General features: G+C 31.0%; 1 protein-coding gene across 1 annotated transcript in view; it reads right to left on the reverse strand.

Moving 5' to 3' along the window:
* Positions 1-871: 871 nt before the first annotated feature.
* Positions 872-11,801, reverse strand: part of LOC106873158 (uncharacterized) — a 121,184-nt gene continuing 110,254 nt past the window's right edge. The window contains exons 33-40 of the mRNA XM_052966834.1: positions 11,103-11,300; positions 9,183-9,400; positions 8,197-8,339; positions 6,624-6,760; positions 4,926-5,138; positions 2,605-2,831; positions 1,931-2,070; positions 872-1,059 (exon numbers count right to left, since the gene is read on the reverse strand). Of these exons, the coding sequence (XP_052822794.1) occupies positions 887-1,059; positions 1,931-2,070; positions 2,605-2,831; positions 4,926-5,138; positions 6,624-6,760; positions 8,197-8,339; positions 9,183-9,400; positions 11,103-11,300 (1,449 nt within the window). The 3' untranslated portion in view covers positions 872-886. The remainder of the gene's footprint in view (positions 1,060-1,930; positions 2,071-2,604; positions 2,832-4,925; positions 5,139-6,623; positions 6,761-8,196; positions 8,340-9,182; positions 9,401-11,102; positions 11,301-11,801) is intronic.

The following is an 11,801-nucleotide window of genomic DNA, read 5'->3' on the forward strand; positions in this document are numbered from 1 at the left end:
TATGTATGTATGTATGTATGTATGTATGTATGTATGTATGTATGTATGTATGTATGTATGCATGTATGTATGTAATTCTATCTTTTCCTTTAATGCTATTGGATAAGATGAAGTGTTGATCTTGGACTTCATTGAAAATTAACACAGGTATGGCTGTGGCTAAGGAGTTTTGTCTTGTAACTTCAAGGGTTTGGTTTCAATTCCACTGTGTGGCACCATGGGTAACTGTCTTCTTCTATAGACCCAAGTTAGCCAATGCCATGCAAGGGAACTGGTACAGAGAATCTGTGGAATCAATCTCTCTCTCTCTTTATATATATATATATATATATATACATATATATATGTTATTTATTGATGTTGAAAAATTTAAAAGATGAATGAGGGTTGGTGGCAGGAAAAGTGTCCTCTCCATAAAATTCAACCTCATATAAATCTCTGTCAAAAGCGCTGCTAGCATGGTAAAAATAGATATTAAATGAATATAAATGGATGAATGAACACTCTGGTCAGTTTAATCAACTGTTATTCTCTATTATAAATTTCTATATTAGGCTAACTAAGAGTTCAGACTTCTGAGCAATTAGCTCAAGGCATGTTATATGTTTGTGGGAGGAATAGTTTATATCAGGCTATCTGAGGAGATTGCCTCCCATAAGTTAGAGTCCTATCTTGGGAGATTTATTGATTTATCTCTCATAAAAATGTCTTTCGACAAAAAAAAAAAAAAAATGTAAGTATCAAATCAGAGCATTAATGGTATTTCAATTTATTAATAAAAAATGGCATAGTAAAATGAATCTAGTATTTAAATATTAAATTAGCTCTAATTAGTGCAGAATAATAATAAATCTTTTGATATGCCAAACAGTTATCTGTTGAATACTTAAGCATGAAAATAAATAATATATGAAACATTAGTTACCTCCAGAGGGTTTCTTACTAGCTCAAGAAGTATGTCAAAAAGGCTTTCAATACTCAATGAATTGTTTTCAAACAGTTCTAAAGCTTGTAGCAATGGTTTATCAATGTACTTTTCAAGATCAAATTTGCCATTTTCTATACAACAAAACAACACAGAGAAAAAGAATTATTATGCAGAAAAAATTAGGAATCTATAAATGTGTTTTGAATTTTATTTATTATTTTCTACCACATCTCGCATCATTCTTTTGCTCATCTTTTATTCCAAAGTTAAATCAGATTTTCTTTGCTTGCTTGAAATAAAAACATTCTCCCCATCTGACACTATTTCACATCTGACACTATGTCAATTATTTATTAAAGAGTGAAATATTACTTATGTTGGTTAGTGTGAAGAAAAACTGAACATTCAGAGGAAAGATCCTCATTCTCTAAAGCTTCATTTTCACAGTCTATCTTTATTACTAAAATAGATGATATTTAGTTTTTGAGAAAATATTTTACTGGTTACTGTCATTGGATTGTGGCCATGCAGGGACACCATCTTAAGAGTGTAATAAATTAAATCAATCCTACTTCTTGGGGACTGTGTCCACAATAACCGACTGGACATATTTAATTGATTTTGGAAAGATGAAAGGGTATGTCAACTTGTTGAGATTTTATCTCTGAATACAAAGTCATGTAATCACATACCAAGAAGCTCTACCATTTCTGCCATCCACTCATGGTAAATTTAGCAATGATTTTACTGGACATGTTTCAACTCTATGTTGTTATGATTTCATATCTATTGTCTCACTAACACCTTTGGAAAATGCATACACACTACAATACCTCATTTCTTCCATATTCCATAAATCACAAACCTTGTAATTTTTACATGTATTAGTTGAATATTATGACATGAAGAAACAAATTTTTAAAATTCTTATACTCCAGATTCATTTTCCTCCTCTAATTTCTCTCACAGTAAACAATTAAGTCAATTTTTAACGTTTCTTACTTGTTAATTGTTCTAGTCTGGTGTTGATAAATTTCATGATTGCCAGTTGTCGATAAAGATTGGTTTTAATTATTAAGAGATTGGCATCAGAAATATTTGAATTAAGAATGACAGTCAAGTAATTTTCCAACATCATAGATCTGAAAAAAAAAAAAAAAAAAAAAAATTCAGTTAATTTCGATTTTATTTAATTTCTATTTTAATTTCCATTCTGTTATTCTATCATTGTATATGAACATATATAAAATGGACTTGATCCCAACTTGGAGGAACACAAATATAACTGCTGACAGATGAATACAAATTTATATTAGAAAAATTTAACTCTGTTTAATACCAACATTGTTTTATTACTTTGATATTACATGTTGTTCATTCATAAATTTTTTATTACCATGGTGAACAGCTCTGAAATTATTTTATAGCAAGGACAAAATATATTTAAAAATAATTATATTTACCAAAGTTTATTTAATATTGTACATAACATTGTTAGATTCTATAATTTTATATCTAAAACTTTTTTCAACTTGTATGCACAAACTGGAGAAAATTCAACTGAAAACAATTCCAGTAATAACACAAAAGATGAGGTTTATACTTTACTTTATCTCAACCATTCTAGCACTAAAACATCTCATAAATATTCAAATATATATATATCCAAATATTACCTAGCCTTCAAAATATTTGTGTCAGCAAAATTCCACTCTTTTTCAAATTTTTGGAAGATGTCTTTGTATTTTTCTTCTTTGAACCATTGATTATCGCCACCAATAAGGACATCTAGTCTTTTGTTAGTGAGAGATGTCAATAATTCCTGTAGATGTTCAATTTCACGGGTAAGCTTTTGAAAATCAGTTGGCATCAAATCAGAATTATTTCTGCTGGTACTTGTAATCTGGAATTAAAAACAGTGAGAATCAATCTTTCTTTGTTGACCTTTTCCTTTGTAAAATTATCTCACACTCAAACAATCATAATCCTTAACTTCTTCCTGACTACCATTATTATCATCCTCATTGTTCTTGTACATAATAATACAAACTGCTGTACTTATTTGTAGCCTTTCCCACCAAAGAATCCTAGCATCCTGAAATTTGATCTTATCTCTTATTTCCATATTTTTTCTTGATCCTACATGTCTGCAGATGTATTATATTACCAAAATCAATTTACTAAGAATTATGATAAATATAAGCAGTTTACAGTAAACGTTAAAAACTTTATACATGATAGTGTGATAATGAGAAATATTGACTGAAGAACTTGTGATTTTGAGTAATGCTTATAATTAAATGAAGCTTCTTTTAATGGAGAATCTTGCCTCTCACAATATGGGAATATTTCTCATGGTCCCAGCAGATAAAACGGGAAAGGTGTTGCCACAGAGGATAAGAAAGGAGATGCATTGGAACAGCCACTCTGACTCACGGGGCTTGCACATCAATCTCTGCCCCAATAGCAGTGAGCGGGGATATGGTCTGGGGGGCAAGAATGCTGGAGGTATCAACTGTCACAGGCTTGACCATGAACCTGTCGGAGAGTGACCAATACCATGATAGTTTTTTTCTCAGCCTGTTGAGCAGTAGATCCTGGGTTGATAGCTGACAATACCAAGCTGCTGCTGGAGAAGGTGTCACAGTATGTGGAATTCCAGATGAGGGACTTACCACCATGGAACAGGAAAATTGTCATACCATCCGGCCTTCTACCGTCCCCTCAGTCTAGCCCCCAATGGATTGAGCAGGGAAGTAAACAAAAATGATCAAGTACTTCTAGTAATCTGTCTGAGTAGACATAAGACTTCATTTAATAAGTGCCTTTACTTCTAAACACTCTTGAGCATCTATTGTATCCAAAATTCTAGTTCTCCATTAGCATGACTTTTCTGTACACATAACTTGCATTGAGAATAAAGACAAGTCAAAGAGAGAACCTCAGTGTTAGGGATCAGGAATATTGATCTGTACACAATCATCTTGCTATGTGGGTTTAAATATGTTTATTAAATTTTTCACTGATTTCTCTGCTAACATCACTTATATCTATGACTTGTATGTTTCTCGCAAAGCATTCATCCTTGTATAGCTTCCTTAGCATCCACTGGACTGCAGAGTATGGGACTCTATCAAAAGTCATATCCAGACAAATAAATCTGAGATGAATAAACAAGAACAAGAAAAAATACAAGAAGGACAAGTTTTCACAAAAGTGTTATTAGTTTCATGTTTGGAAAGAAAAAGGAAAAAGGGAAAGGGTCTTTAACATTTTGGATATAGAGTCCTTCATCAAAAAAGAAAAAAAAAGAAAGGTAAAAGGGATGGTTGCTGGAAAGGAAGGAAGACAAAAGATTAGGGGCAATGTGGGAATGCAGTTCTATGGGGAGGAGTGAAGAGAGAGGAAGAGGCAAGGAGTTGTGTGCATATAAAGGAGAGTATCTGTGTAAATAGATGGGCATATGGGGTTGTGAGTTGTGTAGAGTGCAGGTGGTTGGGGCTTAGTAGAGTTGAATGAGATGTGAATGCTGTAAAGGTGAAAGAGATGTGTGGAAGCAGAAAAAAAAATAGGGAAAATGGCAGAGAGAAAGGTGTAGTAGGTGGGATGAAAACAGTCAAAGCAGGTTCAAGTTGAGGAAAAGTTATAAAGTGGATAAAGGTGGGAAAATTATAAGTGGAACAATAAATAGGTAAGAAAAACAATTGAGTGTGAAGGAGTAGGTAAGAAGGCAGAGATGAGGAGAACAGATTGGCGAAGGAATATCTAAAAAACACATGATTGTTGAAGAATATAAGATAACTAAGTTCTCTTGCTGTTAAGAGAAATGATAAGATTAAAATTGAATTTAAACATTCATAAACTGAATAGATTAATTTAGTTGTTGTTTTATAATTTAACTGTTACTTTATTTCAGTATTCATTCATTATTTAGATAATTTAAATATTAAGAAAAAAAGGAAAAAGAAACTGCTAAAAACTCCACAGAGAATCTTACTGTGTCAATGAGCTCTTTTAAACCAGCAACATTTCCCATCACTTGCATTTGTAATTTCTTAATATCAATGCCATTCATTAATGTGTCACATACGGCTTTCCTTACTTCATCAATGTCATCAATTGATACGGTGGAAGGATTAAACATTTCATAGAACATATTTTTGTCACTACACATTGTTTTCCAAGTATTTTCATCAAATACTTTTTTAATCTAAAATAAAAATAAAAGGAAATGAAAGAAAGGATAAAATCATAATTAGAATATAATATATGTGAAGCAGAAGTTCTGGCCAGATTCATGTTGTAAACTGTGGTTCACTGATTGGAATTCTTGATATAGTTGTAAAATTGTATTGAAAAAGGGCATATTTTTATTTTTTGTTTGACTATTAGCCTTTCAACAAACGATTTTAATATTTGATATAATTTGATTAATCAAATGTGACAACTTAACTTTTCCACTTCATGACTCAATTTTGCAATAGTTATTATAAAAGATAGTAAAAGACAGTCATATTTCAGTTGGTATCTGACATTTGAGGCAGGAACACATCACCTCAGACACAGCAAACCACAGTCTGGTTTCAGCCAAACAGTAACAACAACAGCTATAGCAGCCAAGTTGTCATCTCCAATTTGACAATAACTTTTCCCCTTCTCCTACCAATATCAGAAGCCATAAAAAAGTGGGGGTTAACTAAGAGATAAAAGGAAATGTATATAAAGTTGTTTCAACTAAGGATTTCAGTAAAAGTTTTATATTGTATTTTGGCAACTTAAGTTGTTCAGAGTTAGCCAAATCAAGCATTGGTAAAAAGGTTGATGATTCATTCTCCAAAATTGCTACTGTGTTAGGTTCATAGTACAGTCATTTGATATTCACTGTGATATTCACTATTTGAGTAGCAAACTTCACCTGAAACTCAGGTTAACACCATCAACCTGGGAATTTGGAGCCTGTAGTAGAATCTAATCTGTAATAAATATACTTGGGCTAGGTCACCAGTCATAAGATAACTCCTTCCCTTCTTAATAATCTTAGAGATCATAAAAGGGATTACGGACACTTCCTTTCTGCTTCAGACAAGGCTTTAAAGATTTCAGCTGAAAATAGGAGCCATCCCATCCAATACTTTTTCACCAGTTCACTGACACTAGTGGGAGAATGGAAGAAGTGCTTTGTAATTGACGAATGTTTCAATTAACTGTAGTGCTAAACTGAAGTTCTAGAATAGGTATGCACTCTTCTGAACTCCTTTGAGTCAATAACTCACTGATGGATACATCTAATAAAGAATTTTTAAGTAACTGTTTCACTTACATGAGATGAATTAAATTTTAATTAATTGCTTGACTATAACCATTTTTTCATAAGAACAAGTATAGAATTGTAGTGTGAGAATATTCACATATAAGGGAGTGCTGAAAAGTTCCTGGCTTTAAGAGTATTGCAAAAGGCCTGGTTGGAGGCCCAACCTTCCGAGTTTTTTTTACAGGGCTTAGAAAAATTGAAAGACTGCTGCAATAAGTTTGTAAATCTGAGAGGGGAATATGTTCAATAAAATCATAAATAAGTGATCTTCCTGTATTTTCTTTTACCCAAAGCCAAGAACTTTTACATGGGTATGAAATGTTAGAAATGTTCAAAACCATATAAACGTATTTATTACAATAATATAAAATATAAGTTACTCACATTGTCTTGGTTCTTGATCATATGCAGGAAGAAATTTGGTAATAGTTCCGCAGAATCAGGAATTTTTTCAGCATTCTCGACAACTTTCATTAATTCAGTAGAATTGATATAATCCAATAAATCAAAGGATGAAGAAGCTGAAAATTGGAAACCTTTGAATAATTACGGGAAAAAATGATATTTTCTTTTAGTTGTTAATAAAATAAAATAATTTAAGTTTGCTTAATCTTTGGTTCTGTTTATTGATCTTAAAATTCAAATTCATAAAAGTTTTAATTTTTCTGATCTACTAAAAGAAGCAAAGATGGAAGGAATTTCAGAACAATTCTACCAGCTTAATGATATGAACTGAAAATGTGAGTATATTGTGATGTAAAACTTAGAATAAAAATAATCAGTGGAAGCAATTTGAAGACATAGAGAAAATGGCTGAAACAGTAAAGTGTTGGATTAAATGCCTTGTAGTATTCAGTTTAGTCTCTCTTTGGTCTCACTTCAAACTAAATGCATGGAATGACTTATTCTATACCTTTAGAATCAGTAAAATATATACAGAGTTCATCCAATCTGTTATACAGCTTCCAGAAAATACAAGTTGTATCCATATGTAAAATGAAATTATTTTGAAGATATAGGCTAAATACGAGGAAGGTTTACTACAATTAAACCAGTTGAAGTTAATTTTCTATAGCAAATATATGTAATTAGAATAAAAGATAGTTGCTGGCATTCAATCAATAGTATAATATATTATCACACTTCTCATTATCAGGTGGCATGTTCATTAAGTGTGCTTTTTATCAACATAAAGAGATAACCAAATAACTAAATATTGGCTACTGATCTCAATGCCTTCTCAATATTATATATAACATGGTTATACACCAAATTGGCAAAGTATGTCTGTGGCAATACTCTAACAAGAAAAACAAGACATTAAAATATTCATAACTTTCTACCATGATTCTATTCTTCTACTATGATTCCATTCACATTTTTGACTCCTTACAGAAACACATGGAGTTCACTACTTGACTAGCATTTTATTATATTGACTAATGAGAGACAATGGGCAAAATTGACCTCAATGAAATTTGAAGTCTATAATATAAAGAGAGTGATAAGTACATAAAGCATTTTATCCTACAGACTATCCATTTTATAAATAATTATGATGTTATATACAGTTACTGAATAAATTAAATCCAGAGAGAATAAAAGTATTCTCAATTAAACATGGTATCAGAACACCCTAGTGAAGGACAAGGCTTTATATTCTTAACAGTTAACTAACAACAGCTAAACATAGCATTCATAGTCCTTCTAAAGAAGTCTGAGTGCTATATTGCACTACTGTAATAACATCACAATGGTGACTAGTAGGGAAAAGTTATAAGAAAAGTTTCCTGTGTAGGCTAATGTCATCAGTCTAATGCTATAAAAACTGGAAATATGCAATAATTCTCTGGACCCACATGATTCAAGAATAGATTAAATAATGGATGAAATAAACATAAATGTCATCACTGGTGACAACAAATAAAAAATAGTTATTGATAATGATGTTACTTACCATCTATTTTAGTAAGATGATAATTGAGAAATTTAACAATGTTGTATTGGACAAACAGCTGGTGGTTGAATTCTTGTATAATGCCTGGTGTCTTGGCATATCTAGAGAGACTGATCTTTACAATTTGACGTACTGCTGTGGAGCTGAAATATAAACAATGAAACTAAGCATTTCTTATAAGAAATTGGGAGTGAATGAAATCAAATATTCATTTTAAAACATAAGTAACATGGTGGATAGCTATACTTCTTAATGACCCATTATCAACTAAAACGAATATATGAACACTAAGTTTATATGAGCAGAACTGCAGCATAGCTCTGGTAAAATATTATTATACTATATGAAACATTATCAGAAAATGCAGATCTTGAATGATTTGAAAGTAATGATAAGTTTATTATATGCTGGAGTTACATTGTTCATTTTATAAGAAATATGAGCACAATTAAGATGAAAAAATGACTGACTATTAGCAAATGGGTGCAGCAAAGCTGCTCAACTAGTATGGATATGAAAGGCAAATAGCTGACAGATGTAATGAGAAAAAGAACTGTGTTGAAGATAGGGATTTTCTAAGGTGGAAGTAAAACTAGCAAGATGGAAAAGCGGTGAAATAGTTAAGTGTTTAAGTCACATGATGTTGAGTCTGCAGGATAAGTTGACACAAAATTTGTGAAAGAAAACCTGATCATGAAGCTATCTCAGTAAAAGTGAGATTAACATATCAGGCAGACTGGGAGATTATTTTATATATTGATTGTTTAACTGTGTATGTCTGCATTTATATAAATATATATTCATATATATTCTAAGCCTTGTCTCAAAATAATGTGCTTACAGAAAAAACAAAATGCCATGCAGAGTTAAATAATGGAAGTGGGGAAAGGAAAATTGAAATTGATATCACTGAAGCTCTAAAACTATTAAATTTATTGTATTGACTATTAAAAAAATAAAAGAAAATCGTTTAACTCAATGCTTACCTTACAATGTTTATGACATTATCAATACTTCCCCATTTTTCTAGCAGACTTCCATATAGTATGCTGCCCAACATACTATCTGACCAGTTTTCTTTTATTTTGGGAAAAATTGATGAAAAATTCATTATAAAATAAGACATCAGCTGCTGAAATTTAAGGTTCTGTACTGCCACAGCTGTATAATTGACTTTGTAGTTTGCATCAGATATATCAGAGAGCTAGAATGAAAAGGATGAATATTTAGACAACAGATTTGCTTTATTTCATTTTGATACAACACTTCTTTTTTTTTCAATCTTGAGATTGTATTTTTGTAGTTGTAGTTGCTGTTGTTGAAGGATAGCTTTGTCATCAGGTATTCTAATGATTTTATAATTTGTCATGTAACAAAGGACTGGAACATGGGTTAATTTCTGACAATAGTATTTGTTAATTCTAGCCAGGTCTATTCATGAAGTAAAAGTAGCTTATAAAGTGTGAAAAGAGGACTGTTAGTTAAATCTAAATTTAGTCCAGCCTGCCCTCACAAATTCTGATTCTGTGTTTCAGCTTCCCTAATAGCAAAGTTGCCATGAAGTTTGACTCAATTTTTGTGATATTGACATATACTTTGGATAAAATGCAAGTCTGTACCTAAGTTCATCCAAGGCAGAATTTTAACACATCTCTACGAGGGATTGAAATATAATATTACGATAAAATGCTTGTGCTACTTGCATCAGCAAATGTACCTACTTACAGTCTGATAAACTGAAGTATTAATGTTAAAAATGTTGACATTTCCAGTAATCCAATGTTTTAATTCAGGATAAGGCAAGAGTGTGTTACACATAAAATATTTTCCTTCACTTGGTTTTACTGTTTAGTTGGTTTCTATATAATCAATAAAATTGTGGCAAATGAAAAGAAAAAACTATGAAAAGTTAACATAAGATATTAAACACATCCACATACTATCATATATGTATATTTGTAGTATATACTTTTGATATTTATATATTGCAATATAACTGTATCAAAACTGTATGTAATAATGGATTATACAGTGTATACTTTATCTAGAGGTCTTTGCTGCAACAACCCTTCTCCTCTGTAGTAATTAATTATAAACTACTCTTTTCAGATGCAAATCTATTCTTAAATGCTCTGTGCTACTTTCCTAGAACTACATCCCTTTGGAACTCACTCCCTCTATACAAATAATGACTTATAGAAGTTGAAACTGAACATCAGCCTCATCGATCTTACCAACCTAGAAAGCTTGCAAGATTTATATTACTATTCCTCTTGTTCACACCAAATCTAAATAATTGCAGGTGTGTCTCCTTCTCTCTGTCTCTCTCTTTCCCTTTATCTCTTTCTCCCCCACCTCTCTTTGTCTACCTCTCGGACATGCTCATCAAAAGCAATGAACTGCTTTGGTAGTTTAACTATATGATTATTTTTCATTGAAATACTAATAATCTGTTTGGGTAGATGAATACTGAGTAGAAATGTTCATAAGTTTAACTGTCAATGTATAAAATATAAATAGTTATATATAATATGTATATTTTATCATTGTCATTAATGATAAAGAGGAAAGTGTATTTTATTAAAATGAATCCCTTTAATTAGGCTGCCATGAATAATTAACTTTGGCACAAAATATTTATCACCTGTGGATTTTCCTCAGCAACAAATAAAGAATATTTCTAGAAAAAATTCTTACAATATAATTTCAACAGAAATGATAGGTTTCCAAAGGCCATTAACAGTGCAAATGAATTAGAATGGCTCCTACAAGGAATCAAAAACTGATTCAGAGTGCTAGCTCACCAGAAACTTACTTTTATTCTGTAAATCTTACCAAATTAACCAGAGGAGCAACATGAACCAGGTAATACAAAATCAATAGAAAAAGAAATATTTATGACTTACGAATGTTAAGAAGTCATTTAATCCAAGGATTCTTTCATTAACCTGAATTTCTAGTGCTGTCATGTTGATATTTTTGTATATCATGCCACAGATATCTTCAGAAAATTCTTGATAATTTACTTGAGGAAAAAACATCAATACTATAGCTTTATTATTGCACATATTCTTCCAGTTTGCAAGATTCAACATAGCTACCAGCTGATAAAAAAATAGATGAAATATTTAAAAAATAAATTAAATTAAATATTGATGTTGGTATTGTTACATATCAATATAAATTGGCTATCTATTGATATATAGAAATTATTTATATATCAAAATTATACAATGATATATCACACAAATTATATATATATTTTTGACTTTGTTTACACATAAAAAGTTATGTGTGTCTGTGTATTTGTATGTGTGTGTGTATTTACATATACATCTAAATGTATGCATGTATGTATATATGTATGTATAAATGATTTTACATCACTTTTTCATGCTGACATGAAGTAGATTAAGGTATTGTTTTATAAGTGGTGGATGCTGTTCCTGTCTCTAACTCTTAACTGTTTTTAAGTGGGACATCACTTATATCACTTATCATCAAAGATGCAAAGGCAGCAGATGACAACAATATCACTGCAGATACTTCAGCAATATTCATAGAAGTATATATATAAATATGTATATATATATATATATATATAT

Source organism: Octopus bimaculoides, chromosome 1 (genome assembly GCF_001194135.2).
Source record: "Octopus bimaculoides isolate UCB-OBI-ISO-001 chromosome 1, ASM119413v2, whole genome shotgun sequence".
In the NCBI taxonomy this organism is placed as follows: domain Eukaryota; kingdom Metazoa; phylum Mollusca; class Cephalopoda; order Octopoda; family Octopodidae; genus Octopus; species Octopus bimaculoides.